This window comes from Harpia harpyja, chromosome Z (genome assembly GCF_026419915.1).
Source record: "Harpia harpyja isolate bHarHar1 chromosome Z, bHarHar1 primary haplotype, whole genome shotgun sequence".
Lineage (NCBI taxonomy): Eukaryota > Metazoa > Chordata > Aves > Accipitriformes > Accipitridae > Harpia > Harpia harpyja.
Window position 1 is genome coordinate 5125420 of NC_068969.1, and position 15127 is coordinate 5140546.

The 15127-nt window shown below is 57.6% G+C and overlaps 2 protein-coding genes across 7 annotated transcripts in view; both read right to left on the minus strand.

Annotated features, from left to right (window-relative positions):
- Window positions 1–30: 30 nt before the first annotated feature.
- On the minus strand, window positions 31–3583 carry NICN1 (nicolin 1, tubulin polyglutamylase complex subunit). Its single transcript, XM_052778526.1, has 6 exons — window positions 3381–3583; window positions 2471–2644; window positions 2002–2115; window positions 1840–1911; window positions 457–561; window positions 31–293 (listed from the first exon to the last, which is right to left on the minus strand). The coding sequence occupies exons 1-6, from the start codon at window positions 3549–3551 to the stop codon at window positions 252–254; spliced, it is 678 nt and encodes a 225-aa protein (XP_052634486.1). The 5' UTR covers window positions 3552–3583; the 3' UTR covers window positions 31–251.
- A 1508-nt stretch (window positions 3584–5091) lies between these two features.
- DAG1 (dystroglycan 1) overlaps window positions 5092–15127 on the minus strand; it is a 54794-nt gene continuing 44758 nt past the window's right edge. For all 6 annotated transcript variants that reach the window (XM_052777335.1, XM_052777341.1, XM_052777336.1 and 3 more), the window contains exon 3: window positions 5092–7962. In XM_052777335.1, the coding sequence (XP_052633295.1) occupies window positions 5554–7962 (2409 nt within the window). In that variant the 3' untranslated portion in view covers window positions 5092–5553. The remainder of the gene's footprint in view (window positions 7963–15127) is intronic.

Below are 15127 nucleotides of genomic sequence, written 5' to 3' on the forward strand. Positions count from 1 at the left end.
CGTGCCGAGAGCAGAGCCACGGCGGCTGCGGGGCACCGGGGTGGGAGAGGCTCACGGGGGGGGGGGACTCCGGGGCAGCAGCGCTGCCCACCGCTGCCAGCCGGCGCAGGAGGAGTTGGGGAAGGGGCACGGGGAGGGCCTGGAAACCTCCCCGGGGCTGCAGGGACGCAGGCCGATGCGGGAGCGCAGGAGTCCGCTTGGGCCCTGGGAGCGCGGAGGAGCCAGCTCCCTCCGGCCGGCACCGGAGGGGCTCACGTGTAGGAAAGCAGGTTGATATCGTAGCAGCCGTCCACCTGGAAAAGAGCAACCGTCGGTCCCTGGCACAGCACCGTCGCTCTGCCGGGACAGCCCACCCCAAACCCCCACCCCATCCCGCCGGGAGCAGCCCCCGCCGGGAGGGATCCTCCAGCAATGTGGCGAGGCCGGAGCACCCACAAGCAGGATGGCGGGACTCACGTCGAAGCGCCCGATGCGGGCAGCTGCCTGGCGAGCCCGGATCACCTCTGTCAGCACCCACATTTGCTGGACCTCCGTCGACACCTTCTCCGGGTCAGGGAGCTCCTGGAAAGAAGCGGGCACAATGCTGCGGAGCGGGGATGGCCCAGATGGGCTGGGACACCCTGGGCTCAGGCAGCAGTGTGGCCAGATGGCTGTGCCCCCCGGGGAGCCGGGCACTATCGCGATGGTGCCCACACTCCCGACCTGCTGGTGGTTTCCCAACACGGGGCGAGCAGGGCCCCGCTCTAGGAAAACAGGCAGCTGGGGAAACGGGTGACCCTGAGGCCTGGGTGCCGTGGTGCCGACACAGCCCGTCTCTGCTGGCAGGCGTCCAGGGCAAGGACAGAAAGCAGATCACTGGCTAATGATTAAAAACCTAATCGCACAGTCCAGAGTTTCCCAACAGCCTCTCTTTGCCACGCTCCCTGGGCCAGGCAGCAGAAACCCCACGGCAGGCGCCGGTTCCCCGCAGGGACCTTTAGCCAGGCGGGACTTGCAGGCTCCGCAGCAGCTCTCCAGGCTGGGGCGAAGCTCCGCACCGCTTCTCCCCTGCCCCAGCGTCCCCCCAGACCACCCCTTGCCAAGGGCAATGTGATCCAAGCGATCATCAAGGGACCGGGGTGTCCTCCCGAGCCTGCCAGACAGCTGGGCAGGGACCAGAGCTCCCAGGCCTGTCGTGGCTGGCAGGAGCCTTGCCGCCAACGCAGCGTAAGCTCCGTAGCGCCAAAGCCTGGCGGCAGAACTGCCCCGGAGGTGCGGTGCAGTGTGGCCCCGCTCCTGGCCCAGCGCCCGTGGCTGATTCAGCAGATTTCCGTGGGCGAGCCAGCTGCCCGCCCCTGCCCTGCTCTGCCCGGACTTTGCTCACCGAAGGCCGCCAGAGAGGCAGATGTGGCTCGCAAGCTGTAAACATGTGCCATGGCTGTGACCTCCCTCCGCCTGCATGCCGCCCCCGCCGGGCGATGTGCTCCCCGGGGCGCACCCTCTGCAAAACACCGGGGACCAGCCAGGCCACCCCGTCCCCGCGCGTCCCACCTGCCGGCTGAGCGATGCTGCACACCCACCGCTCCCATGGGGACATTCCTGTCCCCAGACTAGAGGGCAGGTAGACTTAAGTGTCACCTCAAATCGCACATCCCCATGGAGATATTTTTCTTCTGAACACTGCAAACTACTTCCAGCACAAGGCGGGTTATTTTGGGGCTCTGCAGCTATTCCTGGTGGGGGTGTGGAGCCGACAGGGCAGGGATGGGGCCGGCAGCCTCACAGGGGACGCTCGTGCCCGTGGCCAGCACCCCACACAGGTCCCTCCTTCCCCCTAATACCTCAGCGAGGATCACTCACCCCGTGTAGGCTGGCTGGCTGCTCCGGAGGAGTCAACTGGGAGAGCCAGGAGGGGAAATCCTTCTGGGGGCTCTGAAACAGATCCAGAGGGTCACACAAGGGTGTCCCCGATCCCACCTCCATCCCCGCCTGGCAGGGAGGGCAGCACCGGCCCCCGCTCACCTTCTGTCCAGGAGGGAAAATCTGCAGCTCCTCAATGGTGAAGTGGAGCCAGACTGGGGAGGGCTGCCGCAGGATGAACCGCACCGCTGTCACCTGGTCCATGTCACACAGCATCTGCTGGGACGAGGACGAAGGGAGCTGTCACCGCAGGGGCTGGCCAGGCTGGCGCCGCTCCGGGGCAGCTTGTGGGATTTCCTCCAAAAAAGCCCGAACCCATCCCAGATGAAGGAGCCCAAGGGACGTGTCACCTCACGGTGGCTGGCTGGGCAGAGCCAGGCACGGGCCGGACCAGCACAGAGACCCTCGCTGCCGAGAAGGGCTGGCAGGGGCAGGAGAGCCGCTGCCGTGGGGGCATGGTGGGGCATCGGCACGGGGCCCCAGGGCCCGGGAGCCGTCCCGTGGTGTGGGCAAAGAGGGGCGAGCCCCAGAGGCGCGGGTGACGCCACGGTCACCGTCCGGCCGTGCCGACCTGGTGGCGGCGGAGGGAGAAGTAGTCCTGGGAGCCCTCCTCGGTGTGCGGGCAGGGCATCAGGCAGTAGTCCCGCAGGCAGGTCACCCACCGGCGGGAGCCGCTGGGGCCGGGGCGCTGCACCCGCATGCTCAGGAAGGCCGTGTAGAAGTTCCTGAAGACGATCTCCTGCACCTGCGGGACCGGCCACCTCAGCCCCCACACCGGCAGCCCCCCTCCCCGTACCGGGACCGCCACCCACACCGGCATCCCCCTCCCATACTGCTACTGGCACCGGCATCCCCCCCGCCCCGTACCGGTACCGGCACCGGCACCCGCATCCCAGGGAAGTGGTTGAGTCACCATCCCTGGAGATATTCAAAAAGCGAGTGGACAGGGTACTCCAGGGCATGGTTTAGGGGGCATGGTTAATGGTTGGACTCGATGATCTTGAAGGTCTTTTCCAACCGAAATGATTGATTCTATGATTCTATGATCCCTCCCCCCCTTCCCCTACTGGGACCGGCACCGGCATCCCTCCCCGCCCCGTACCGGTACTGGCGCTGGATCACCCCCCCGCCGTACCGGTACCAGCACCAGCATCCTCCCCCCTCCCCCCTACTGGGACCGGCACCGGCATCGCTCCCCCCATACCGGGTCCCGGACCGCCCCCAGCATCCCGCCCAACACCGGTACAGGTGCTGCCCCTGGTAACACCCCGGCACCGGCACCCACCCGGTACCGGCACCGCCCCCGGCATCCCCTCCCCATGCTGGGACCGTTGCCGCCCCCGACGTACCCCCTCCCGCACCGGGACCGGCACCCTCCCCCCCCCCCCCCCCCCCGGGACCTTCCCCGCTATGCCCCCCTCTCCACACCGGTACCGCCCCCGAGCACCCCCCGCCCCGGCCCGGCCCGGGGCCGCACTCACGTCGGCGGCGGCGCCGCGGGGGAAGCGGAGGTCGATGACGGCGACACCGGGCCTCGCCGGCTCGGCCCCCCCGGCCAGCTGGAGCGCGGCGGCGGGGCGGGGGGCGCAGGGCAGCGGGGAGCGGCCCTGCCCCGCGGGCGGCCCCGGCCCCGGCCCCGCCGCTCCCGACATGGCGGCGCAGCGCGGCCGCCCCTCCTGGGCGGAGCCGGGCCGTGCGCGGTGGCGTCACACGCCGCGGCCCACCGGAAGCGGGAACACCCACCCCTCCCGCTTCCGCCACCAGGGGGCGCCGCGCTCCCGCCGCGGGTCCGCCGGCGCCCGCCCGGTCCCGTCGCCGCGGCGGTGGCAGAGGCAGGGCCGTCGTAAAGCACACGGTTTATTGACTCGATAACGTTTTCTTTACACAACGCGGAAACCGACCCCCGCGACGCCGAAATCGCAGCGCCAGGCCGGGGAGAGGGACGGCGAGCGCCTCACCGGCGCTCCCCCCGCCCCCGGCCCATCGCCTTCCCTCATGGCCAGCACCGGGAGAGCCCCCCCCCCCCCGCCCCCGGTAAGCAGAGGCAGGGCCCCGGCCCACCCAGCCGCTCGCCCGGCCGCGACAGCGCACCATCCCCCGAGGGAGGGGGTGGGTATGGCTTCGGTGTGCGCTGGGACCCCCCCCCTGCCACACAGGGGTTACTTCTCCTCCCTCCCCAACGCACCCCAAAGAAGGCTGAGGGAAAACACAAAGTCAATCCATGCTTAAAATGATTTAGCGCGAAGGAGAGAAAAATAACAGCTATAAAGTGAAGGAAGAGGCAGCCGAGGGGCAGGAGGCGGCCCCCGAGAAGCGGGGCCTGAGCCGGGCGGCGGGGCCCAGGGAGCCGGCACTAGGAAGCTAAGCTCGTACAAACTGCTGGCAGCCGTACACCGGTTTTTAAGTCTTTTTTTAATAAAACAATTTGAGGCTGTATCAAAAATTTAGTAAAAAATTAGATTTTGAGAGTTCACTGATTTTTTTTTTGACTATCAACTATTCCTGGCACTTTTTTTTTTTCTTGTTTTTTTCTTTTTCTTTTTTTTTCTTTTTTTTTTTTTTAACTTTTTATCTTTTCCAACAGCATCCGGGCACGGAGCAGCCGTGAAGAGGCATGCGGCCCAGAGCCAGGGGCTGGCCAGGCCGTTCCGGCACCGCTCTTAAGGAGGATTTGAGGCAAAGAGACAGCACCGTGCTACGGAGAAAACACCCCACCGTCGCCAAAACACCTTGCGGGGAGGGGGTTTTGCTTAAAAAAGACCACCCCAACCCCGGCGCTCGCTGGGAAGCAGAGAAGCCGTCGCGGCATGGGGCCCGGCTCACCCTCCCGCGAGCTCCCCCCCCAGCACAGCGCTGCACCCCGAGGTGCGGGCAGCTGCCCCCACGCTTAGCCATAGGTACCCCAAGCCAGTCTGACTCAACTGATGACTATTTTATGATGTGTGAGAAAAATAGGATTTCTTTGATTAAAAAAAAAAATAATAAAAAAATAAAAGAATCAAACCCCAAACCAAGAAGCCAATCCCCCCAAGGAGGAGGAGGAGGCTGGCTGTCGTCAAGGGCCTCCCCCTAGGCAGCCCCAAATCGCCCCTGGAGCTCACCTGCAGCACAGCACTGTCCTCCCCCTCCCCAAAACTACACATCCCAGTTTAGGTAAACAGCAGATTAAATGTAAAAACTTAAAACATCGACTTCAGAAAGTCCCTTGAATTTAATTATTTTTAGGCTACCTTTCATGTTACGTCCTGTAGCTAGACACACGTGAATAGAAAAAACAGTACAGTTAGTGTTAAAGGCAAACAGCGGAGACCCAGAGTGCTACCCCAGTGCTGCCTGCTCCTCCCGCCCCGTCCCATCCCGTCCCCCCTCCCTGCCCACCACCCCGGCCCCGGCCAGAAGCCCAGCCGCCGGGAAGGCGTGTTTGAGCCGAGAATTTTTTCTATGAATAAAATAAAACCAAAGCTTGTTAGGCAAAAATAAAACAAGTGTCCCCCCGAGTCCCACGAGCGCTCCAGTGCGGCGGGCGCAGCCGGGGAGGGCCTGCTGGGGAGTGGGCTGGGGTTTCGGGTTCCCGGCTGGCGAGGGGGCTGCCGGCCCACAGACAGCACTGGCGTGGAGCTGGAGGCCCCTTCTCCCCCGAGAGCCTCCCGTTCGTTAAGGGGGGACGTAGGGTGGCGGGGACCTGTACGGGGTCATGTTCTTCGGGCGGGAGCCCTTCCCCTCCATGGGTGCGGTGAAGGGGGGGGGAGGCTGGTAGGGCGGCGCGTTGGGGTCCTCGTCCCGCAGCGGCGTGTACTCCCCGATGGTGTCCTGGTTGAGCGGCGTGGTCTCCGGCATGCTCTGGTTGGGGTACTCCGGGGGGGGCAGCGGGGCTTTCTCCTCCTGGAGGATGAGGGGCATGCTGGAGGACGGCGGAGGCTTGGAGTCGTCCAGCTCGTCGGCGAAGATGATGGGCACGCCTTTCTTTATGAAGGTGGCCTGGTCTTCGATGGTCAGCTTCCCTTTCCTCTTCTTGCGGTAGCAGATCATGGCGATGATGCCGGCCACGAGGAGGATGGCGGCCACCACCACGGCAGGGATGACGGTGTGCAGGTACACGTCGTCCTCGCTGCTCTTCTCGGGGTCTTTGCCCGCCGCCACCGTCGGCGTCACCTCCGAGATCACCCTTCCGTCCTTTGTCACGGGGATGAACTGGATGTGCCTGCAGCTGCCAGAGCCGACCACCGACACGTTCAGAGGCTTGAACTCAGGCTGCAAGACGTTGGAGAAAGCCAGGCTCGGCCCACCGGAGTCATCCGCAATTTTTTTGCTCAAAGTCCGGATCTGCTCCCGGGGGCAGGGCTCCAGGGGCAGCGTGTTGTTCGTCCACTCCACTACTATGGAGCCTTTGGCGATGTCCTGCACTGTGATGGTGCTGCTGTTCCTGTCGCCGAATGCCAGAGCCAGCTTCTTCACCAGCATGATCTTCTTATTGATGTCGTTCACCACCGCGTTGTGGTCCCCTTCCAGCCTGGCCTTGAACTTCACCGGAGACTTGTCTCCATGCGGGCGTTTGTGCACGTGGATTTCAAAGGCATCCACAGCAAAAAGCCCGCCTTTGTCGGTCGCGTACATGAAGTACTCGTGCTTCCCGATGTGGTTGTGGTCCGGCATGCCGTACATGAGCTGGCTGGTGCTGTTGAACTGCACCCACGAATTCTCCTCTATCATCTGCTGCTCCTTCAGCTTCAAGGTCAGCTGCAGTTTGTCAGTGGTGGTATCTTCCTTGTCGTAGAAAGTATCCGAGGGTATTTTAACCTCAAAGTAAGTGCCCTCCCACGCGTCGACCCTGTCAATGTGGTTCGTCAGCTTGGGTGGCTCATTTGGCTCCCAGGGCCGGGGGATCCCACTAGCTGTGGTGCGTACACGGGTCGGCGGGGAGGCCGTTGTCAGCTTGGAGATGGGGGATCTGGTCGTGCTGGGAGGCTTCGTCGGACGGGGCGTTTTGGGTCTTCGAGTAGGCCTTCGCGTCGTCGCCGTGGAGGAATCCGTTGTGGACGGCGTGGCTGGCTTCAGAGTGGAGACTCTGGGTTTCTTGGTGGTAGTTGTGGGTGGCGTGATCACCGCTGTGGGCTCTACGTACCCAGGCATCGTGGGGCGAATTGGCACGGAGGCCGTGCCGGTGCCTTCTGCTACCCTGGTTGGCTGGATCGGTCCCAGAGTGGGCGTCTGGACGATGGGGCCCCTCGTTCTGATGGTGACCGTAGGCTTTCTTGGCAGCGGTATGGGCTCCCGGACAGGGGGTGCCGTCGTCTCCGTGGGAGGCGCGATGGCGGGCGACGTCGGGGTGGGGACGATCCTGGTTGGTGGTTCTTGTGCGGCAGTGGTGGGCGGCCCGATGGCAGTCAAAGGCGTAGGGGTGGCGTTGATCTGCCGCCGCATCCTCTTTGGGAGGTGAGGTTTCTTGTTAGCGATGTGCCAGCCAACAACAGGGTAGCCAAGGCGGGCAGACATGGTTCCTTCCTTAGCTGGAGCCTCCACCTTGCTGATGTTGGGGACACTGTTTTGGCTCAGAGAACATCCCAGTTTCCATGAGAGTAAGGCCCCATTTTCCACCACCTTCTTTGCATTTCCTGGTCCAGCCATGAAGGCTGACATGTCAAAGAGTCTGTTATTTACAACAGGAACCAACTTCATGTTATGAAGTTCCACCTCCGAGAAGCTTCTCATTCTGTTTAAGAGTTCAATCCTCTGCTTTGGTGTCATTTTTGTTAAGTCAGCATCCAAAATGACAGTCAGGATAGTGACCGGCTCTTCCGAGCCACACACAAATGGTGCTGCATCACCTGTATCCTGGACGGCTGCTCGCACCGACTGAGGCTCGTTGTGGTCTTCTTGGTGGACTTCCACAGAGAAGACATTTGCAGTCTGCGGCACGTAGCTCCCGTTTGGGAAGGGCTGCAGCGTGGTCACCGAGATGTAGTGGACGCCCTTGTCCGTGTCAAGGGGCAGCCCTTCCAGGGAGCTGCTCTCCATGTTCCAGTGTAACCAAGAAGGCAAGGAGTCCTTCCCAGCTTCGGAGATCTACCAAACAAAAAAAAGAACAAGGTGCTTTTAGAAGTACAGCATTAGGACAGGTTCTAGCAGCAATAACGCTTAACTTAAAGAATTAAAGAAAAAAAGTCTGAAGCATAACAGCTGGGGAAGGAACATCCTGGCCAGAGTGGGGCAGCCTGTCTCCTCCTCTGCATGGTGGCAAGGACGAGCTCAGCAGGGTGCAGTAGTCCCAAAGGGCTTAAGGAGCCATGGGAGGTCATGAAGTCCTGCAAAGGTCCCTCGCCTGAAGGCACTGGCTCTCTAGCACTTGCTGTGCAACTACTAAGCACAAGTGGTTCCTTTTCTCCAAGGGCAGAAGGGGAGTTTAAGTCACGGGGACGGCTACAAAGCTGAGCTGAAGTTACGCAGTACAGCAGAGACGATCTAACAACTGCCTTCCTCCCACTCCTTCCTCTCCCATCCCTGTTGTCTCGCTCCTTTCCTCACCTGATCACACCCTGCAAGCCCTTTGCTCCAGCAGCTGAGCAGAATGTACATCTTCTCTCTTAACTTTCAGCTTCATCCCGCTGCCCGCAGCAGCCAGGCTGAGCCAGAGGGGCCAGAAGCTGGCAAACTACGGCTCAGAATCCCCTGCCTAGTTGGAGCACACCAGCTCTCACAAAGCAGCAGCAAATCCCAAGAGCTATGCAGCCACTTAAAACACGGCGTCCTCCTGCGTTGCCAGAGGAACAGCAAGCCAGGGATGAAGAAGGGGAGCAAACCTGACATCTGGTCACCCCAGCATAGCACTGTGATGGCCAGTGCAGGCAGGCAGGGACATGGTGTGTGGGCTGGGGCACTGCTGGACATCACACAGGATGGCACACCAGCCTGGCTTTATATGCAGAGTTAGCTTAAAATGAAGAATTTCACTTACATATAATAACTTGCTTTTGCAGACTAGAAACAATGGGTGGCTTTGGCCCAGACCACAGTCACCTCAGAACTCCAACACGCTATTTACTACCTCTTTTAGGTCAACAGCAACACTTTTTTTTTTTTTTTAATGTGACTTGTGGTGCAGATTAGTGAAGCGCAGTCCAAGAGCACAAGCCTCCCCTTCAAACTGCGTGGCTCAACAGCAGGGGCAGTGCACTCAGTGGGGATTTCCATACGCTCCAGAGGAGGAGCGAGCCTGCAAGTAACCTCACCAGCTGCCTCCTCTTCCCAGTTTATCCATTTGTGCCTTTCCGAGCCCATCTTCCTCTTCCAACTTCACGTCTCCTTCCCAGCCAGCCTAGGTCCAGACCCTGCAGGTCTCCTGGCCATTTTGCTCATGCGGAGAAGACTCTGGTTCTCTCCAAAATGTCACCAGCATGGCTGACACCCCACCAAGGTGCTCCCCACCCCATGCAGGGGAAAGTCAGACGTATCAGAGCCCAGGGGACTCCTGCCTCCTGCCCCAGGCTGTAGCTGAGGGTCGATTCAAGCCCCCAAACCCCCCATTCCCAGCAGCTGACGTCCGCCCGTCCGCACTACAGCCGCTTGCTGATCACCAGGCACAGCAGAGCCGCTCAGGCTGCGTGGTGGAAGGGGTGACACTGCCAGCTTTGCGGGCTGTGACATTTCCCAGAGCTGTAGGCACTCCAGGACGAGTAACTTGAGCTTTGCCACCTCCCAGACTCAGAGGCATTTGGAAAGTGCCCTGGCTAGGCTTTCCAGAGCTCACCAAGAGGTATCTCCCTCCGCCCACTCAGAGGAAACAGGACGTTTTGGGGGCCATGGAGACACATTTAGCAGCCCAGTCAAGGCTTTGGGCTTGCTGCAGTCCGACGCAGAGCCACGCTCCAGCTCTTCTCCTGAAAGGGTGCTTTGGTTACTCTGCAATTCTGTAAATCTCATACATATTTCATAATTTATCAAACACAAAGCTGGGCAAGGAGCTTCACAAGGAAACCTGCCTGGCAGGAGTGCCCTCACATCCAGCAGCGGGTGCAGAGACGGGGCTGGACTCACCAGACCTGCCCAACCGCAGGTCCTGCTGGGGAAAGCCCCTGGGATGGACAGATGAAGAGCAATGCCCAGTGCTGCAGGGCTGGGCAGACCGCGAGTCCTGGGGTACCTCTCCCACCACCCCCTGCCAGCTGCAGGCAGGATTCAGGCAGCACACTGAAGGGCAGGGCAGCCAGGCTCACAGACTCCCCCCCCGCTGTGGGTTTCAGCACACTAAAGGGTTTGGATGCGCAGCTCCGCAAGGATAACATATGACCCGAAAGCTTTTGTGCAAGAGCTGCAAAGGGTTTTGGCCACGATCGTAAGGGCAACACCCTCATTCCTCTCTTCTGCAAAGGATCAGCCCCGCTTTCGGCCAGCCTGGACAAGCTGGAGCGCACATCGTGAGACACACACTGGGTACAGTTTATAGAGCAGAGTTTAAAGCTGTTAGCACGGCTTTTAGTTAACTCCTCAGCAGCAATATCCGAGAGCAGGAAATTAAGATTCCTGCTTACACCAGCTGGAGAAAGCCATCCCACAGGCCCTACACCCTGATGTATCCCACCTGAACCAAGGCACTGAGACATGAACAACCTTCCACTTGGCCTTGATGTTTACCCATGTGTCTGGCAGAAAACAGTGGGTTTTGGCAGGGCTGCTGCGTGCGCTCACCCCCCCACCGCAGCAAGAACAGGAGCTGCTTTTACCCCAGCTGGCCTCAAGGAAAAGCAGCCCTTCACCTGAGACGGGCACAGGGAGCAGAGCCTCCCTCCTGCGGGGACAAAGGACCAAATTGTCCTTCCTTGGCATCTCTGCTGCCAAGAGAGAACAAAGGCAGGGTCTGCTCCTGCCCAGCCAGTAGAAGGGCTGACCTGCACTTGTGTTCCTTTAAAAAAGTGCGATTTCATCACACCCTCTAAAAACTTGAGATGCCAATACAGTGCCCAGTGCAATCCAGCATTTACTTTAGTAGGACCTGGATGGTGCCGCTCTTTATCCCTTTGTGCCAAAATTAGCTGCTAACCTGCCCAACTGGGGAGGAGGAAGGACCAGGCTGGGCACACATTAGGAACAGAAACATAAGGAGGCAGGACAAAGCCACAGCGTTATTGAGGCTTACACAATCAAGAAGAATACAAACTTTAATAGGGAGTGGTTAAATGCACGCTGAATGTGTAATTTCAGGCTACATTTGGAACAAATCTTCCCCTTCCATCCACTCTGCAAAAGCCCTTAATTACAGGATCACACACTCCATACAGAGCTTTCCTGCGAGCTGGAGTTTTCTGCTGCTCCCCCCTCCCCGGGCATGGCCCATGACTTGAGGAGGAGACATAAAACAAGCGTTGCCTTTAATCTCACGTCACAAGGTAATTCTCTCTTCGATCATGTGTGCTCCTATGTTTGATAGCCAAACTCACTTAGGAAAAGTGGCCAACCCCACGTGCAAAAAGGACAGTGAGGGAGGCACAGGCCAGTCTGAGTATTTCTGCTTGGAAAACCATTTTTAACCTACAGTTTACATGTAAGCTCACGTTCGTAAGGGCCCACGCGAGAAAATGAAACCGCAGCTAGACAGATTCACACTGAAAACTAGGCTCTCCTGAAAAACAAAAACAGGCCAGGCAATCACCTACTGGGACAACTTGTTCTAGCAGGGATGTGACAGCTGCAAAACATTTATAAACCCACTTAAACTTGATTTAAAAAGAGCTGAGCTAGTTCAGCTGTATTCAACCTAGGAGGAGATGTGGACTGTTTCTACAGGTGCTGCAAGAGGTGATTAAGAAAATCAGATTTATGTGTATTACACCTATGAAACCTGTGAAGCTGCCTGTGCCTCCCCTAGGAAATCTTTGGGAAGGCAACAAGTCACAAGCATTCAATGCCACAGCTCTGCTTTAAACACAGCTACTGCCCTGGCCGCAGAATTCATCCATGTTTGCATGACAAAGGAAGACTCCAGCAAGATTAGAGTAGATAATCAAAGCAGTTATCGGGCTGGATAAAAATACTTGTTCCTAAATGAACACTAACCAGCGAAGCCCTCAGCATGGGTCTGTCCTGGTCACGGCCGTTGCTGTGTTCGTGGTGGCGTGAAACTGGGACTGGGGAACCCCGGACTCTGTTCTAGCGATGTTTCCTTCAAATATTGCTTCAAAGGGTATTTGTTAAGGCTATGCATAGTTAATGATTTGGGATCTCTAGTTTTCATGTTAAAAGTTTCCCAGTTTTCTATGGATGCATTAAATATCAGCCTTAAGCCCTGCCATTTCCCTCCAGGGGTCTGGTTTCAAAATAACTCTTCCGTTGCTCAAGAAAAAAAAGGCTGTCTTTGTTTTCCCATTATTTGAGATAATTGTAAATGAATGCTTATCGGCTAAAGATTACACAAGCCTGGCAGTGTACTGAAGACCATTAAAAAAATTAGCCATGTTTGCTATTTTAAATACATACAGTGGTCTGGCTGGTTTTGAAGACCTTGTTCACAAAGTCCTTTCAGATATACATGGCCTGTTATTTTTAGGCCAGCCAAGAGCAGTCAACTCATGAAAGAAGATAGCTCGGTTTCACTTGTTTTTTTAAACTTAGATCTTAAAGCCCTGTAGCCAACAAGACAAAGATAAGCAAAGGAACAGAGAGCAAAACTACTGCCTCTGAGGCAATTCAGGCAAAAAGCACATTCTTGCCTACAAGAGTGCCCTCTCATCCTCCAAGTATTTCATCCTCCTCCTCCTGATGAATCCTCCAAAAAGGAGGCAGTGAGTCCTTCAGCAGGAGACAGGTACCATAGGATCCTGCCGCAGGTCTCCCTTTGGTGCATCACTATGAAATCCTCCCGGCCCTGGAGGTATCCAATGGGATCTCCCCAGTCTATGCCACCAGACCTTCCTGTGGGCAGCAGCAGCCGCCAAGGACTCAGCTCCTTCCTGCAGCCTTTCAAATAACTCCTAAAAAATCCCTGACTGCTTTTGGGCAGGGGTGAGCATGGATACTCCTGCAGCTCTGCCAGATTTCCCACCACCCCCTTCTCCTCCCCATGTCCAGCTGTTCCTGAGAGACAGATGCCATGCCAGAGATTTCATCTGGAGTATAATTACTGCTGACAATTTACTGTACTACAGACTCCCCTTCTGGGTTGCTCCTTCAGCATTACCCTAACACAGACGGCCAATAATGAAAATACCCTGGCTGAGCCCTCTCTACATCTGAACAGAAGGCAAGCTGAACTGTGCTCAAGCTGACTGACCTAACCGATGTTAAACCAAGTCTGCAGCGCTCAGGCTTCTGCAAGCAATTAACCAGTGGGCAGGGGAAAGAAAATGGAAATTCAAATGCAATTCAAATGCAAATATAACTGCAGAGAAAGAGTAAAACCTAAGCTGTTTGCCTAAGCCTAAGCTTCATCTTAACCCCCTGCTAATGCAGCAGCACCGGGCAGTTTTGGCAGCAGAAGCAACAGGCAGTCTCAGCCCCAAATCAGATACACGGACAGGCATATTTTGGGCTGCCTTGTCCTGCACAGGCCAAACAAGGCGGTGGTAGAGACATCGGTTTCAGATCCACCACAGCACTGCTGGAACTGTGGGCACTGCAGTCATTCGTGGTGCTGGTACAGCCGACCAGGAGCCAAGAGAAGCAACAAGAACATGGGGCCTGCAGGCTCTGAGTCAGAGGATGGAGTCCTTGTTTTGGGAGGCAGGCTCTGGCTGTGGGTCCATCGGATGCGTTCCTCTTCTTCACTGACACAAAGATGGAGCCAGCGACTGCAGGTGTGGGGTGTGCGGGCAACCAAGCTGTCCGGGTACCAGTGCCCAGAACAGGTCCTGCAGCAGCAGAGGCTGCTGCACTGGGTCAGGGAACACGATGGCTCAAGGCAGGAGCTGGACAATCCTCAGACAACAACGGCCATGGGTCTTTGACCCCAAGGAACAGCCCTGACAGGGAGGCTTGCCTGTAGGCAACTAGATGACGATACAAGATGGAGCCCTCCTTACATCCCCCCTCCTTTCCCCAAATACATCAGAACTGCAAACTAGGACATCAGATGGGTCTTGCCTAAAAACATAAGGCCCAGAAAACAGTGGTGAAAGGAGGATGGGCACCTCTCAAGAGCCTTCTGCTTGTCGGGCACAGCAACGGTGCCACTGCACAGTGCTGTGCTATGGGAAAGCTCAGTCTGAAGAAAAGGAAAGTTGCATTTACTTGGCACAGTGAGCAGGGAGGAATCACAGCACACGCGTTTCCCTGCTGAGGGGACTGTGATACCTGCCAGAGCTTTTAGGTATCCTCGGCAGACTGCTCATCTGAGCTGTTGCATGCCTTGGACAAAAGGCGCAGAAACTCACAGACAAAACCAAGCTGCTCCAGGACATTTCAAGCAGATGCATCTGCCCCTGAAAGTCTAAAAACAGCCCAGAGACTTCACTGCCTCTCAGAAGTACGTCAGCCTTGGTGACCCGAGTCTTCATCACCAGCAGGAGCTCACCACCTCTGTTCAGAAAGCTATATGGGAACAGCCAGTAATTGGTGCTTCCTTTGTGCACAGGGTAGGTCAGGACAGTTAAACTAACTCTGCATTTCAGCTGGTCCCAGCTAAAGCCCTGCAAAGCTCTTCCTGCATGTCTCCATACGCTGAAGCTGTTGGCTTAGAAAAATCAAACCGTTCAGCTCAGAAAGCTAAGTTAAGGGACAGCAAGGCTGCAGAGGCTGTACGCAAGTCCTGGCTCTCAACTTCAAACTTCAGTCCCTGAAGGACTAGGTGGCAAAGCTGCCTGAAGTAGCAGCTCTACTTTTACATGCTCATGAAAACCCAAACGAGAAGTTTACATGTCTGCTGCTAATCTGCATTTTCCAGCCATCAAATGGGCAAGCAAAGCCTCACGCACAGCAAACAATCCTCCTCCTTTGCGGATGCAAACGGAGGGCTGTGTTGCATGGACGCAGCCTGCCTGCCCGAAGAGCGGTGCTTTGTCTCACCGATTTCTTTACGATCAGTAAAATGGCTTCACAACGGCGCAGGCTGGGCGGCTACGCCCAGCTCATGCCATCCTCGCATACTCCTACCATGACGGCTTCTTTTCCAGATGCGCCTCTGTGTTTGCTATAAGGGCACTATTCAGCGTCCCACTCGGCCTGGGCAAGGGAACACAACAGCTGTTTCACTGGGAGGTCACTACAAAACATTGAGTGTCCCAAGAAATCCTCCTTTCATCGG

What these genes read in the sequence shown, in the direction of transcription:
- NICN1 (XM_052778526.1), bottom strand. Translation starts at nt 3,551, where the DNA reads ATGTCGGGAGCGGCGGGGCCGGGGCCGGGGCCGCCCGCGGGGCAGGGC. An exon ending in TCTCCCTCCGCCGCCACCAG is followed by an intron (nt 2,116 to 2,470) that starts GTCGGCACGGCC and finishes TCGTCCCAGCAG; the next exon opens with ATGCTGTGTGACATGGACCA. An exon ending in CCCGCATCGGGCGCTTCGAC is followed by an intron (nt 294 to 456) that starts GTGAGTCCCGCC and finishes GCTCTTTTCCAG; the next exon opens with GTGGACGGCTGCTACGATAT.